This window comes from Pelecanus crispus, chromosome 9 (genome assembly GCF_030463565.1).
Source record: "Pelecanus crispus isolate bPelCri1 chromosome 9, bPelCri1.pri, whole genome shotgun sequence".
Taxonomy (NCBI): Eukaryota; Metazoa; Chordata; class Aves; order Pelecaniformes; family Pelecanidae; genus Pelecanus; species Pelecanus crispus.
Window position 1 is genome coordinate 3,130,003 of NC_134651.1, and position 17,502 is coordinate 3,147,504.

Here is a 17,502-nt window from a genome sequence, read left to right on the forward strand (position 1 = left end):
TTGGCATATTAAGTTCCATTTCAGAAAAATTACTCAGGAATATCTTTTTATGGGAATGTTTTGATAAGGTTCAGATACTTAAGCGATTGAACTGCTATACCAACTGTCCTAACATCATCTAATATCTTATCACTTAAGCCCTCGAATTTTCTCCCTGAACAAAAAAAATTATTTTATTACAGCCACATCAATTCAGCTCACTAAATTTGATTTAAGCTTCCAAATAATAAAACTCTAAAGTGAGACGTGGTGTCATAGCTCCTGAATATTCCTGTACTTTGTATATTTTCTTTTAGGAAGGCATTTCTTTTATGCTACTTAGAAGTACAGAATGATGTAATTTTTTTTTTTTAACTCGTCAACCATTATAGGAGACAACTCATAGAAACATACAACATACATTAAGTAAATCTGGCACTAGCTATTTTCCTACTGGCAGCAATTTATGTTGAAAATGACATAAATTCTGTCACCAGCTGTACAGAAATTCTAAATAAACTAATTTTTGTCCTGCTCTAATGCTGATTTAACAATCAGAAGACTTTTATATTTAAACCAAATGTTTAACTTTTTTATGATGGCTGACTACTTAACCACAATTTCCAGGGCTTAACAGCAGGAGCTAAGTTAACTCATTTCCTTCTGCACTTAACAAGAGCTTGGTTGGGAAAAGACTGCCAACACATTGCATTGCTGTGGAAAGAAAAATTCAGCAGAACGGACAAACTGCAGTGAATTGCATTGGTGATAAACAGTTTCAAGAAAAAATACTCTCTGAGAAAAGAAGTGAGAAAAGCAGAAAAGGTGAGATCCGCAGAGAGGATGTGAAGAAGGAACATCAGCATTAAGCATACAGGCTGGGCTTCTTCACAGCTCAGTGCTCCGCTAGCAGATGTTAATCCCCAAGGAATCATTTCCGTGGCCAATGCATACAGCAGAGAAAGAGCTAGGGCTGAGCGCAGGAGCGATAGAGCAGTCACTCTGACACTTTCAGCCCCAGCAGATACTTTGGTAATTACAACAGTAAGTCTGTGTGAGACTTTTTACTTTCACGGGAGTAGAAACATTAATTCAGACAATTTTATGTCTCTCTGTGGCGGCACAAAAAAACCCAGGAGCTGCGCTTGGAATCCAGTTGGCCTTTAAAAAGTAAGTTCTGCTTCACAATAAACATGTTGCAATTAAACTGTTTACATTGCAACTGTTGTGATTTTGCTTCCATTAACCAAAAAGGCAACTTATACACCAATTATTAATATTACTCCTTGGTGCTTATTTGGCACACTAGTCACTGGAAGCCCGTCACAAAGTCAGCAGGGCCACAAGATAAATACTCAAGAAAGATATGGTCTTAAGAGTACCAGATGGCAAATTCAATTTGAAAGAAAGGTGACAGAAATCACCTGAAGAACTAGAAATCCATCGGAGGTAAACTGGCAGAATGTGTGGCACAGAAACAATGGGTCGGTGGATAATGATGTTTAAATGATAAGTAAGTGTCATATTCTTTTTTAATGGGAAGTCATCACTTCACCGAGAATCAAAAAGCATGTGGAGAGCATTGACTTGGTTTGTACAATGTCTGTGTATTTTCATAAAGGTCACGGTGACGTCCTTCACCAAATGCTCTTAAAGAAGTGAGTTTTCATGGCACAAGAAATAAAGTCATCCTGTGGATTTAAAATTACTTTCCTGCAAGGAATTACTCCTGTCTTGACTGGAATTAGGGACACTAGAATAGTTACCAGGATCGAAACAGGTGCTCTAGTAATGGAATACTTAGGGTGGATCCATGAGGCTTACTTGCTTGCTTTCCCTGAAAATTCTCAGATCTCAGAGTAAGAGTAAAGTTATCAGCAAAGCTGTCAGTAGTGGGACAGGCTGAAGAAATGGCGCTGCAGAATAACCTTGACTGTACTGAGGAAGGCACAACTGCACTCTATTTAACTTCCAGCTTCACCGATAGCTTTGACTCCGTAGAGGATTTTGAGGGTTAGCGCGCCAGTGTTTTATGAACCTCAGCAGTTGCAATTTTACACAGACATTCCAAGAGAGGCTATGCAACTGTGGGCTCAGCACAGGTCCTACTAACCAGATGTTTGGCCTGCGAAGGACTCAGTTAGTGCAGGTGGCACCACTAACACTACAGACTTCACCTCAAACAATCTTAGTGTCAGAGTCTACAAAGCACCATAAAAATTTAAAAATTTGTGTGGGTAGTGCCATCTTTTCTTCCAAATGTGGACCTTCAACACATTCTACTCTTCACAGTTCTGTGGCTCTCTCCAAAGGAACGCAGACACTTCGAGCGCAGCGTCGCGCTGCAATGTATACTTCACAGAATACACTGATAAATCCTCCTTTGAGCATAACCGTGTGGGTTACCAACATATACCAAAGAGATCCATGCAAAAAAATTACCTCATCAAGATGTATCAGTACACCGTGTCAGCTAGAAGCCCAAAGGATTGCAAATACAGCTTTTTTTCCAAAAGCTTTCAGTTTAAGGAAAAGGAGGATCAAAAGGAAGAATATTAAGATAATGTAAGGATGAAGAAGTGAGATGGGGCTCAAAGAACAACGTGGCCATAACAGCAACATTACAGCTCGGGGCTGAATGCAGTAGAAACTATAGGGTCACACTAATTTTACTCCATGCATTGGCATGATGGAAGGACATGCGACCAGAGCCCTCCATATAAGTCCTGAAAAAGCTAAAAAAAAGGAAAAATGTACCTTCATGTTTTTGTAGTGAATAATAATCCAAAGACAGAATAGGCATGTGGACCATCATCCAAAGAGAAGAGCCTGAAAATTTATTTCTAATACAAAGAGTGAAAGGAGTAAAAAGAATGTTAGCAATGGTAGTCCTTTCACTTCTTAAGGAGATGATAAAGAAGTGAAAAATTAGCTCAAACGTGATAGACCTGTCTTAAACAACAGAACAATTTCTGCAGAATCCTATCCTGATCCCAGGTATGCCAGTAGCTTACAGAGGGGTCTGTGGGAATCTGATCCTATAAATGTAAAGGGTTTCTGAGCCTCACAGGATCTTATCTTAAAGCACAAATACAAAAAGACAATTATTCCATGGGGAGTCAACCGTCCTTTTACACTGCACCAGAAACTCAAAGAAATCAATGAAAATTCAGCTTGCATATTTCAAACTAGAACATGTCTCTTACTTTATAAGCTTCATCAAACCTCAGATAAGGACAGTTAAACATAAAAAAGCTTGAAACATATCAACGGAGAACTGGTGAAGTGTGCACTTCAACTTTTTTTTTTTTTTTTCCAAAAATTGCAGTTCAGTTGGCTTATCTTTTTACATTGTAAGCATGAAAAAACATTACATCTGAATATGAACTTCCTTGACAGAATTGAAATACATTTTACATTCACTCCTGTGGTTAAAATGCCTTCAACAGGTTGAAAGAATTTAGATAATATGTTTTAGAAAGAGATAAGGGTCTGACATTTAACCCAACCCCAGGTGCATGTGGTTTCTTAAAAAATGTCAAAAGGTCACATGATCTCAATGTATGAAGTCTGAAAAACAAAATCTAGCTCAGTTATCTTTACTGAAATAGTACAAAAATGCTAGAAATTATTATTTTTAAAAAATAGCATTTAAAAAATAGCAAACATCGTTTGTATAAATATGTATTTTTGCAGCTTATACTGTTGCACTTTACAATAACGCGATTTTAAATTGACTTAAATAACTCTATGGAATGCTCTAGTATGCCTAAAACTGTAGTTACAAACCCAGATCAAGGTTAGGTCTCCATGGCCCCAGTTCAACAAAGAACTTAAGCACAGGGATCATTTCACCTCAGTAGGACTGTTTGCATATACTAAATTACTCACTGGGTTAAGTAGATGAACCAAGGGCTGTTAGAGTTTTAAAGTTCAGAGGAACTAATCTACATGCACTTTGCATCTTTCAAGCATTCTTGCAATGCTTTTAGAGATTTTTTTTTTTTTCCAGTTTCACCATAAGAGTCTGTGGCTTGGTATTAAAAGCTGGATTTTTTTTATTTTTAATTCTTTAGCCTCTCCAGAATCCTTAGGGTGGAACTGAAACTACTGTCTAAACACATTGCAATAATACTTTTAAATTGAAGAATTGGGGTTTTTTTAAAGATAATCATCTTATTAAAAAACCAGTTCCCCCTGTATGTAACTATGATTTACATTTAATTTTAGTTCAGTTTATCTAGGCCTTAAGATCCTTAAACAAACCGTTACTGCCAGATTGAGGGTCTGTTATATATTTCATAATACCCCAAATTAAAAAGGTCTAATGGAACTTTAAGAAAATTAACTTACCTTGCTGAGCTAAGGTGGATCTCAGCATTCCACTTTTAGACCAGATTTTCACTTGGCCATCTTCACCAACTGTAAAGTTATCACAGAAATCATCAATTGAAATGCAATAATAAGTCTACCAAGCAAAGCACTTGTATTTATCTAGGAAACACTAGAGTTAAAATAAGTCCAGGTCTTCTTACAGGTAACTATTGTTTATGTAGTCTTCCTAACATGCAAATAGACACTATATTAAGGAAAAAATATTTAAGACTGTTCTTCTGCTATTATCAACAAGTCTCTTCCTCTCCTGAAAATCCCTGTAGTCGTCTTATCTGAAGCTGCTCCTGGGAAGAGAAAGTCCATCACTATGTAAGTACCCCAAGTTCTGTATTTTCTATTCAGCATTGCTAGTACTTTTCATCTATTTACAGTTCAATGGCCCAGAGGCTGATTAAATGAGTCTCTGAGGAGCCCGAAGAGAGTAGGAGCAGATTTTATGCATTAAACTGGAGGCTTCACAGTTGATAAATGGTGAAACTGAAGATAACTGAAGGCTCCGTTTGGAAAGCTTAAATTTTATAACATAACTGCATGCTACCAAGAAACTTAGTTAACTTACTAAAGATTAAGTTCTCATACACTATACAGCACAGTTACGTATGCATTAACAACACAGATTTCCCACTGCGCTATCGTATTTAAAACGTACAGCTCTGGGCCTTCATTTAGGCCTCCCAGATTCAATTAATGATGAAAAAGGTGCACCTAGATGCTTAATGCCATCCTTCCATTCAAAGGTAATTTACTTACCAGATTTCAGGTTTTTATATCTGGCTGATGTAGCTTTTAAGTGTTTAAAAAAATGTAAAAAAAAAAAAAAAAATTAAAAATCTTATTTATCCACATTTGAGACTGTTAAAATAGAGCCATAAAGAATATTTTAACTGACAATGATTCACTCTTCCTCAAAGTCTAGTTGTGGTATAAGAGTAGTTGATCTTGCCGGAGTACACTGTTTGGATATGGTGATAAATTCCCATACTCCCCATAAGTGTCATGCAGTCTTTCAATTTAAAAAAAAAAAAAAACCCAAACAAAAAAAACCCCAAAAAGATTGAACAGGCAATTTTGAATTTTTCTTTGGAGAAGTTCCTGAGGCAAATCTGTCTTTAAAAAGAACAATATTTCTATCCCTCTGGGATTTCAGAGGAACATGCCAGACAGAGTTCCTTGAAGCAGCATTTTAGAGTCAGACTGAGTCTGGAAACAAGCAGATCCAAAATTATCTTCAGTGCTTCTGGACTAAGTTGGAATTTGTCCAAAGAAATCAGCTGTGCTAGATCAACAGGAGGCTGCAGAAAATTCTGACACCAACAGAAATCCCATAAAGGAGAAGTCTATCACAGGAAATGTAATTAGCTTCCCCTTAACATTGAGATAGACGTTTCTGACAAAAATGCCAAAAGCAACTAATTACCAAAAGATTTAGGACAAAAACGATATGTAGAGATGCAGACACTAGGAGATCGCTCTCCCAGCCTCGATAGAGAAGAGAGCTAGATTGCAGCTGGATCTACACCACTCCTCATAATTAAGAAACAGAAGCACAGGAACATTCGGGGTGCTCATGAGGCCTCAGTAAACTTTGCTGGCCAAAAAGCCCCAAATGTTATGTGCAGGGATATAAATGCACCAACTTAGCAACCTGTTTTGTAAAAGACAAAAAAAAAAAAATCAAATATTCTCCTTTATGAAGTACAGAACATCCACAGAAACTTCTAAGCGCTCTGATATTAAAAACATTTACTTTCAAGTAAATAGGATAACTTTTTAATTAGTAGGATCACTAAAAAAGATAAATGTTTTTACTAGATCTTCTGTTGATTAAAATAGACAACATTCTTCTAGAACAGCATTAATCAAATCAAAAAATTAAGTTCTATTAAACTAGGTGATAATAAGCCCAGCAACAATGAAGACATTAAAAAAAAAAAGTTACTTATAGCTAACTTCATTTATATTGTTGATTTTGTGTTTCCATTTCTCCCCTTCTCACGAGAATTTCAAGCTAGACCAGTGTGTGAACACTTAATAGACTCAAGTTTTATTCATTCAAATTCAATGTAACTACAATAAAAACTATGAAATTTGGGACTACCTCTTTTAAACATATGTCAAGGATTAAATTTCCCCAAAACATTTTACTGTATTTATCCCATAAAGTACTTACATTCTACACATTTTATTGAAAGCACTTACTTTTCACAAATTTTGTTTAATACTTTATTTTTCTACCCTTGCATTTCTTCGTGGCATATCAAATTTATATATGAAAAAACCAAAAGGCTTTATTTCGAAAGAGTTCTTCTGTTACTTTAGTTTTCAAAACACTTCATTAAGAATGCTTACCTGTAACCAGTGCTGTTCCTTCGTAATTCCACCTTCCTGCAAGTACAGCTCCACAGTGTGCTTCTACGCTTTTCTCTACTCTTCCTGACCTTGAAATCAAGTGGAACTTCCCTAAACAAAAGTTCAAGATACAAATAGTATATCTGATTTTGTGAATTGTATATTTATAACTGTAACGGTGTTATCTTCTGTTAAAAATACACATACAACAAAACGAGACAGGAAAATCAACAACAACAAAGAACAAAACAGGCAATTGTGTTGTTCACAACTATGATTAGCCCCAAAAAATGAGCTCTTGCAGAAGAGCTACTTGTAAACTAGCTACAATGTTGCTTTTTTTTTTTTCCTTTTGGTATGTATAATCTTTGTTTTGGCTATTCATTTTCCTTACATCCCTCTAAAGTTTGCATGTTTCTCTGGGGACACAACTGCCTGCTGTAATTTCATTGTCTGAAAGCTACCAAACAGAGGTATAGACACTGCAGCCCAGGAGAGCCCTTGTGTTTTCTTTTTTCGGATCTGAAAAATCACTCAACACCAAAAGGATAATGGAAAAGCTAGAACAATCTGACCATCAGCGAGTGCGTTGCTCTGAGGAAGTATTACTGCTTGCATTATGGAGCTGTTATGGAAATTCACAGAAGCCAAAAACAAAGCTATTAATGATTTCAACAGAAGCATGAGGAAGTCTTTCTTTCCAAATGAGGGATGTTGCTTAAATCCAGGAAGATCAAATTTAAACTGGACCAAAGAGCAGACAAAGGAGGGCTTGGAAACATGTGGCTGAACAAACACATGGCTTAGAATAGTTCAGGGATTCAAATTAACTACTTTAAAACCAAAACTCTTTTAAAATTATTTTATCTGACCTGCCAGACAATGAGCCACTCTAAGCAATTGCCAGAGCGCCCAGAACTCTTAGAGATAAACTAGACAGATACCTCACACCAAGCCTGTGGAAATGCTCCACCACATAAGATGGGATAATTTTTCCATTAATAACATCCTGCTTGGAAATATGAATTATAAACCAGACCATACCTGATGAGCCCGAACTGGAAACTAAATACCTGACTATTTCAGTAAATACCTGACTATTTCAGTAAATACCTGACTATTTCAGTAAAGGACCACACCATCGAGACCAATTTGATTGTGCAGGTGATAACAGAATTAACCATGAACTGCGTAGAAGGTAAAAATGTACGACACCGCTGCACTACACGCACGTTCAAATCACAGCAGCCAAGAGAGCAAAATTTAAGTGGCCTGCACTGCCAGAAGTTTAAAACAACTTTTATTGTGTTCTGGTTTCCCATGTTTTATTTTGCACTTCAATTAAAAAAAAAAACAAAACCTAAGAAAAACTCAAACAAACACTACCACCCCCCCCCCCAAAAAAAAAAAAAAAAAAAAAAAAAATCAACAAACCCCTTGAAAACAAAGCCAGACTAGAAACAAAGAAGATTCTGGTAGATCTGTCAGTAAATAACCATGACACGTACATCAGGGCTCTCCATAGTATTATTCAATTAACCCGATCACACTTTTTCTTCATTTTACTTTTAAGTACATAAATAAAAAGGCACAATCATCCAGCCAAATCTCTGCCAATGCAAGATTTCCAAGCAAAAGATTTTTAACACTGAAGAAGAATGGTTTGTACAAAGCAGTTTATCTGAACAGACTCTTTAAAACATCATACACCAAACATTCTGAACTATACATTTTTGCTTTTCTTTATCACTTATATTCATATCTACCAGAGTACTCTGAGCAGCTAGGTAATCCCATTTTTTTCTGAATTCACAGAACTAATATTGTTACTAAGACCACTTCTTCCTCATTCAGTTAATTTTTAGTTTCATAAAATTTTCAGTACCGGTATTCTACATTTAATGTATTGTGTAATTTTTATAATTAAAAATATATTTTATACAATTACTGCATCAGTTATTTTATAGAACATCTCTCAGGTGTGAGATTCTCATTTTCTGTGTAAAAGCAATAACTGGATTCACAGGAATACCGTGGCTAAATGCAATTTTCTCTGATTAAATTGGCAAAATGGACTTTTCTGGTTTTAAAATAATACGTTAAAAAACATGTTTTATTTTCTGGTCGCCTGCCTTTTTTGATGCATAGCGTACTTGTTCAACCTGTAGCCAAGACCTTTTTCATTGCAGAATACTTAAACCTATTCTGATCATAGGACTATGAATATTCTCATGCCACCAGCTACAGTATTCATCATTAAGTGGCTGAGCTCTTCATAGCCATTATGAACATATTTCACTAATTTCCCTTGGGGAGGGGCGGGGAAAGAGCTTTGCAAATCGGGAGCTAACATACACAGAGATCTAACTCAAAGGCATCCATCAGCTTTCGGTATCTGAAACATTCAGAACTACTTTTTTAAGGATGCAAAGAATTCTATGGCATTTTATATATTGAAACAATAGCTTCCACTGACCCAGGTAGAATCTGTGAGACCTCAATACTCGTGTAAGCAAACCCCTCAGCCCATAAGAGAAAAAATAAATTAAAATGAAAGAACAGGCAGTTGGCAGGCAACCGAATACTTCGGTTAGGTCACATTATCAGGAAAACAATGGGCCGTGTCACAGAGTACAGGATAAAATCCTGTTATACAGGGAAACAGTCAACTCATTTACCAATCTTTTGCATCCTTTCCCACTCCACAAGCTCTTACTTCTTTCAGCAGGCATCTTTCAAATAGTGAAACATAGCAAATTGTAGCCTAGCAGGAAAGAATAGAGTTTCATATGAAAGCGGTCTACCTTAGGCACTAAGATAGAATTCATCTGGAAAAAATGTGACATGCATTTAAAAACTGTATCATAATACTTATGCAGAACAGGGCCAAATCAAGTTTTCATGGATATCATCTTTACTTCTGCAACTTCTTTACTTTTCCAACACGTGAATTTCCAACTGATGACAGTCAAATGATGTGACTCATTAGACGCTGCTTTTTTCACTGCATTCACGCACAGAGGTTGCTCTAAAAGCAATGTTTCAATGGATTTCTCTGCCTTCTGTTCTTCAGCTTAACACTGAGGTTGTAGAGGCTTTCAAATTAGAACTTACTGCCTTATGCACAATTAAGAAAGGGAAAATTTTAGCTCTATGCTTGGAGTACATAGAAGTGATTCAACTTAATCTTACTTTACATCTCAGATTTGTAAAATACTGTTCCTTTAGTTTTATTAAGCACTAAAGCCAGAAGCTGTCCTCAATCTTAAAGTGACTCTCCAGTTTTGGAATAATTTCAAGTGGGAGATTAGCAGCCTGTTCAAATACAGAATATAAAACATGTATGTTTTGTTCATTACTTTTCATAGACTTTTAAATGCTGACCTAATGTAAAATTATCAATAACATAAAAAGTTGAAAAAATAGGTCTATTCACTTATGATTTGTGCTTAGTAAGCAGTTTAAAGCTGAACATGTTATTTATTTTTGTAAAAAAGCAGCAACGAGATCAATGTAAATAGGAAGTAAAAGAACAATATCCCACAAGAGATGCAACTCAGAAGAAGACCCAAGAGGATTAAATTTACATTTGCTCTAATTTCACAAACATCTGGAGTTCAACCAGGAATCAATGCAACCCTGTAAAGACATTATACTGAATTTACATTGGATTCCAGGAATCCTTATCACAAAGGTGAATTAGCTGTTGCAAGAAAATTGCAGGCTTGACACGTATGGCATGCTATATAAGTAATAGTTAAACAGAATTTTAAATGTAAGGTTTTTAGAAAATAGCAATTAAGCAACAGAAGTTGTTCATGTACTTTTACAATGCACTTCACTTGCATGTGCAAAAGAAAAAAATCTTTACCAGATAAGTTCTCTTCACTGAAAACATCAAGTTACACTAAAAGATAAAAACCTGGAAACTTTCCACATTAAGTTTTTATCTCAATTTATTCTTTCACAAATTAGGTTAGCACTGTTTTGTATTTTGATTTCACTGAAAAAAAAAAAAAACCCAAAAAACCCCAAACAAAAAAAGCCCTGTGATTTTTGGCAAATACATAGCATGAACAGTTTTCCAGAAATTGAGTATTCAGAATTAGTTTACTGATCAATGCTAAGAGCTTATCCCATAGTCCTAACAACAGTTAACCGGGTAAAAAATCCTTATGAGAAAGAAGATAAAGTACTAACTTGTGCAAGACAAAACCTGAAGATCTCAGGTTTTGTGTTGTGAACTAATTATGGCAAAAATAACTCATTCCATAAGTAAAGGCAAGCCAAATCAACTTGTGTTGCTGGACTCCCTACTGCCCCAGAAGGGACCCCAGCTGAACGTTTCCCGTCAGTGAGGTCAAGCGTAATCTCCTCCCTGCGTGGACCCTCCGTAGCCCACGTTGCAGCTGCCCCTCGGGAGGGCGTTCACTAATTCGGCATTTTTCCATCGCATAGCTGCCTCTTTCCATAAAAGCCACCAAGGAGGGTGGGTACTGATTACCTACCAGCCAGTCCCCCTACACCACCAGTCATGGAAGTCTCACTTTCGTAGGGAACAGAACTTCAAGGAAGAAAAAAAAAAAAAAGTTTATAGGTCGGTTTCTTCATCCGGTTTTGTTTACATTTAGCACTCTATAAACATATAACCAAATTGGGATTTACTCTGTTCACTTAACCATAAATTACCTCCTATCTTCCTTCTACAATATCACGTTATCTTCCCACCGCAGAGTGTCTACTGCTCTGTAACAACCGTAAAGCGTTTAGCTTTAACAGCACTGAATTCATCCAGCAAAGCTCAGTTCTACTTTGCACTGCGCTATGCTAGCAAAACAGTAGCGTTCAAATTAACGACAGGAATAGCAATAAAGGCCCCAGATGTCCAGAAGGAATGCAAGGGCTGAATACAAACCCAACTCACTGAACAATACAAAATTATCTAACGACCGATCACCGGACTAAGGATGTGTCATCTTGGGAAAGGGGGGAAGTTAGTGGACTGCAGACTTCGATCAGACAATATCTATCCCAGATACAACACCATTAAGATGATAAGCCTTAGGGATGCGCTGAGAACTGGACAATTTGAAGGGCCTACACATTTTTAAAAAGAAAAGAAAAAAAAAAAAACCAACACCCACTGCAATAAAGTTGGCAAAGATAGCCCAAACAGTTTACGCTGCATGCAAGCAAGAAACAGCTGCAATAAAAGAAAGTGAAAGTTAATCAGGCTGATCTCCAGAAGCTGGACAATGATAGAATTGATAGACTCTCAAGTGCATGTGAATTCTAAGAGAGATATAACTACAAGATCATTTACACGTTTCACAGAATTTTTTTCTCAGTCATTTTTTTGGTTTTGTTTTTTTTTTTTTTTTTTCACTGTTATGGAGGAGACAGCATTTTTCCTGACTTTCCTCTCACTATGTCTTGTAGCTGAAACCTTTATAAAGTGCTTCAACATTAGCTGGAATCCTAGGATGAGAACTTCAGGTTAGATGAAAAAGTTTGGTAAAACTTATAAGCAAATGAAACAAAAGTCTTATTGAGGAACATGAAGATCAACATTAAGGGACTGGTTTCAAATTTGTTGGTCACACACAACTAAAATCTTGAGCAGCAAGAAAAATCATCTGCTAAGCTGCAAGAACCCCTCGCTTTAAACCTCGGCCATTGACTTATGTCACTTAAAGTAATCCAACTTCTAGTAGTTAATTGATAGCCTTGCAAAGTTCCTAATGGATCCTGGAAAAGATTCTGGGGCCTACCTATACATGGTGTTATTCATGAATCTTTATTCCTAAACTGCAGCAGAACATGAAATATTAGCACACTATTTTAGTAACACTGGAAAACTGACTGAATAAATTAACAGGAGATCTGACTTACTACAGTTGTTCTTTTGCTCACTATTTACACATACAATTTAGAACTTTACAGAGACAGGACATTAGAAATACAAATGTGGAAACTGAGAAAGAAAGGAGAAAAAGGCAAGGAATTAAGAGCACCGGCTGACCTACCGAAATCCTTCCATCCCATGTTTATCACTGAATGGAAAAGAACACAAATCCCATCGAAATCGGCTCAGTTAATATTGATCAGTGACTGCCATTCTGAAGAACGTCTTTGTTTACCTAAACCCCGCCCCACCAAAGCATAATACTATAATGCATGCAAATTTTAATTGCTACAAATGATTCTTCTTTTCAGCTTTCACAAAAGCTTCCATTTCCACCTTAAGAGCTCTACAAGCAATACTTCATTAAACTCAATGCCTACAATTCATAGTAAAGCTCAGCACCAAGTATTGCAAAAATTACAACTCTACTTGGCTGAACTTGTCTCCTTCTCTTCCCTCCCTGTGTATATCTAGGAAGCGATAGGCAGCCAGATGTCCTGCTTTTGTTCCGTAAGTTCAGTGCATCTACTCCTTGGGAAGTACTGAACACCTTGAAGAAATCTTGGCCTCCACTCTGTGAATTGAACTCTCAGCCCTCCTAATTTTTAAGTGCAACTATTGCCAAAAGTCAGAGAAATCTCAAAAAATTTCACGCAAAGAATGAATTTCCTCTACCTTCTTCAAATCCGTATTACCTCTCTCCATCCATACAGGAAGCCATGCTGGATGCAGCAGCTCCAGACTGCTAATGCCCAGTAACAAACCTTCTGTTCCCAATCAAGCTCACTGTGAAGCTAGCCAAAAGCCTACAATAAGTTCCCCTCACCAAAGAAAACACACTAGACCCACAAATTCAAGGTTCTGGCCAAAACATGGGCAGAAGTTAGCTGGAAATTCTCCATCAGGCCCATTAAAACTATCAATAAGTCCCCGTGAAAGCTATCAACAGGGTCATGGGCAGATGGCCATTATTATCCTGATGGAAACTCTCTGCAACAATTGACCATGATCTGTTCTGCCTGGAAAAGCTGGCAGAGATTTAGAGCAGCATATTGCTTTCAGTTCAGTGTTGAGAAACTCCCATCACTACCATTTGTGTAGAAATACAGCTTTACCACCAAGATCTTTGACCGCTGACAAAAGAATACAAAGTTTAGTATGTTGATGCAATCTGCTTCTTTGTGGCACATAATTACTACTACCAGCAGGATAATTTAATTTACTTACTCTGGAACCTTCAACAGCATTATCAACTGAGTAAAACACAAAGGTATAAAAAGTTAGGATCTGCAGGAGGACTGTAAAAAGTTAGGATCCGCAGAAGGACTGCGCAACTTCTGCAAGGAAGTCATAGAATAGAATATTTCAGTTGGAAGGGACCTACAACCATCATCTAGTCCAACTGCCTGACCAATTTAGGGCTTACCAAAAGTTAAAGCATGTTGTTAAGGGCAGTGTCCAAATGCCGCTTAAACACTGACAGGCTTGGGGCATCGGCCACCTCTCTAGGAAGCCTGTTCCAGTGTTCGACCGCCCTCTCGGGAAAGAAATGCTTCCCAATGTCCAGTCTAAACCTCCCCAGCACAGCTTTGAACCATTCCCATTGGGTCCTATCACTGGATACCAGGGAGACCAGCACCTCTCCTCTCCACGTCCCCTCCTCAGGAAGCTGTAGACAGCTCTTCCAAGTCACCTGTATGCCAAGTTCTCGGATGTAACGCATGAAAGCATCGGAAATCACTCCTAGACTAACACACCAACCCCATCAGCAGGCTCTTGCCGGGGGGTTGTCAGTGAGGCAGTCCCAGCTGACATCAAGGACTTGTTTCTTAGCAGAGCTTTTATCCCAACACAATTTTTGCAACAAGGTCAATGTAAACCAGCAGATTTCATAAAGGATCAACCCCTTTTTAAAACTGGTAGGTTCAGGAAGAAACACTCTCATCTGAACTGCAGGGTTTCCACACAGTAAGTTCTCCGTAACAGAAATAAAGTGGGGCTGGTGTTAAGAAAATTTGTTTTTACCATTATTTTTTCTATTTTGTTCAGACAAAGAATTAGATCAAGAAGAAGAGAGCCCAAATGTTTTTCCTTAAAGAAAAGGGGTGAGGGAAGAAAAGGAAGGGGAAATATGCACAGCAAATTCCTGATGGCATGGAACATAATCTGCATTACAGTACTGAGAAGAAAGGAGACAAAGTCTGACCCGAGTTGTATGGACTGCTTCATAATAAATGTAAAATAATAACGAAACTAGTTACCTAAGATTTCTTCACTGAATTGGGGATATGAGTATATCAGCCTTCACGCAGGAAGAAAAATTTGTCTATGTGCAAGTCAGGTAAAATCAATTCTTAGTCTCTTGGGAGAGGAAGGAAAAAAAAAACCAAGCAATCATCAAAACCTTCTTGCTCCCACCTCCCTTCCACAAAAAAGAATCCATACACTGCAACACAGTAGCTACTATACTGGATCATATAGTCTAGTGTTAGCACACTAGGATACTGGACGAATAGCAGCATACTGGATATACGTACGTATATCTACATCTGCCAGTATAGTGAGCATATACAGTAGTCTTACACCTCTGACAACTGCCAGAACTAGCTGGTTTGGAGGGATATTCAAGACTCCACAGAAGCCAGATACAAGACACACTCTTGTAACATGTCCAAGAAATGAACTCCATATTAAAGACCACGGTTAGTGAATTTCAGTAACTTGGTCATCTTCAGTTTTCATAACTATAAGCGATATAGTATCTATGTAGGCATGCAGTGCATACATATTTAAAGCTACTGGTTTAGGAAACTGAAAAAAGATGGTAGAAATTGACCTTACATAAAAAAAAATTATACCTCTGCTGTCAGAGGTATGTTTGACAACATTGTATCAGAGGAAATTATACTAATAAAATGTATTAAATTTGAAACAACTATTAATTTTACACCAGTGCAACTGGTGTACAGGCATTTGTAACTGCAAATAATTTCTCACGTGTCCGAGTGTCAGAAGCACAAAGCAGTACGAAAATTATAAGTATTTTAAATTGACTTACCATCAGAACTTGTTAGAACAAAGCTCTCGGCATGGGACTGCTTCTTCCCACCTATACTTCTGGGAAACCAGTGAAGATCTATGGGATAAATATCATCTGGAAGTTTCACTACGCGAGTAGTCTCACTAGTTAAAAGGTTCCATTTCATAATTTGGTGATCATCGCTGCAGGAATATAGCTCGTCAGCTGTAGTCCATCCCACACAGCTAACCAATTCTTTATGTTTAATTAAATTAAGGAAGTCTGAAAATTTTAATTATTAAGAATAAGCTTACAAAACATCTCATCTAGGTTATACAAAACTGAAGGAACAGTACAGGAAGATTATTTTGATAAGATTCCATGGAATGTTTTATATAAAGTAAGCACGATTCTTCATTTTTTCTTAGCGGCTTTGCTTCAAGAAACGAGCTGGCAGAAATTCAGCAAAAAAGAAAGCAAACTGTATTGTCTAAAAATACAATTCTTATTATGATGCATACTTACTGAAACAGCCGAAACGTTGGGTTACACCTCTAAAAGGGTCTCAGTGCACAATGCAAGTGCAAAACACCCAACTATCATTCAAATGTGTCAGTTTATTAACACCACATCATATATAAATCGGTGACATATCTAATTCATTAGTAGGAGAATTACTATTTCCTTTATAGCTGCTACATGCATGTCTTATTACAAGCAAGTAGATATATCACTACTCTTATTTACTGTCTGGGAAAGCTTTTAACTTTTCACTACAAATAAGAAAGGAAAGAAAACCTCAAGATTTTCTAGCAAAACATTGATAGCTTCCAAAGGGAAGGTACTACTCTAAGAGTGTTCAGCATCTCTTAAAATGTTGCCCTTAAAGGCTGCACTGAAGAGCAAGGTGAAAAAAAGGGGGGGAGGAAAGTGCCACCTGCAATTTACAGATATTTTACTATGACATTTATGATAAACAAATCCTTTCTGGAAAAGAGGCTATTCAGAATTAACATGCTTTTCTACGGTTTATTCTGAGACAAAGGATATGTTTTGGTTCCTTTAAAAGTGAAGTCTTCAGTCTCATTTCAGTGGTTCAGATGAAGCATTAAAAAAAAAGATATGTAGGTATGTTACAACTGTAATAAAACAAACCAAACACAGGTATAAGTAGCCAAAATTAAAAAGGAAGATAATAACATCGAGATAAAAAGTTTTGAAATAAGTAATATTGCATTAGTACCGTGGCAGAATAAGCACCAAAACAGACCAGAGTTTTAAGGGAATTCTGTTTGTACTGTACCCAAGTCCGTATTTATCTGATTGCTTAGTATAAACATGCTGGATAATTTAAAGAAAAGCGATGCCAGGAACATTTTGCTAAAACACTATAGAGGTTGAAACACTGAAGTTCTCTTGTGCTGACAAACAGCCACAAAGGTAGCAAGGGAAAACCTGGAATCGCAAACTTTTCGAGGAACTTTGTGCTTAGAGAGAGCACTGTGAGAAAATTTAGAGGAAAAAGCCATGCTATGAAAATAAGCCTGCCGTGACAAAACGATACAACGTCCTCATCTTTCACCCACCCCTTTTTGTAATGTCCACGATACTTTACTGCAACACAGTAATTCCGTAAACACTTCAACGGGCTCCCCCCCTCTCATCCCCTTCCTCCCCGGGACAGCAAAAGCTGTGTGTCTGTTCCTGCACAGGTTAAAACTTTCTTATCCTGCAGGATGGAAGGAAGTGAGAGCAAGAGGGTGGGAGCAGATGGCATGCTCTGAGGAGAGCATGATGATGCACAACGTGGCCTTCTAATCTTCTGGATTTTTTTTTTTTTTTTTCAGTATAAAAA

At 37.2% G+C, this 17,502-nt stretch overlaps 1 protein-coding gene across 1 annotated transcript in view; it reads right to left on the reverse strand.

Annotated features, from left to right (window-relative positions):
* The window catches only part of IFT80 (intraflagellar transport 80), a 54,384-nt gene extending 37,650 nt beyond the window's left edge, over positions 1 to 16,734 (reverse strand). Inside the window, exons 1-4 of the mRNA XM_075716530.1 lie at positions 16,698 to 16,734; positions 15,687 to 15,908; positions 6,724 to 6,834; positions 4,333 to 4,401 (exon numbers count right to left, since the gene is read on the reverse strand). Of these exons, the coding sequence (XP_075572645.1) occupies positions 4,333 to 4,401; positions 6,724 to 6,834; positions 15,687 to 15,908; positions 16,698 to 16,734 (439 nt within the window). The remainder of the gene's footprint in view (positions 1 to 4,332; positions 4,402 to 6,723; positions 6,835 to 15,686; positions 15,909 to 16,697) is intronic.
* Between the last annotated feature and the right edge of the window lie 768 nt (positions 16,735 to 17,502).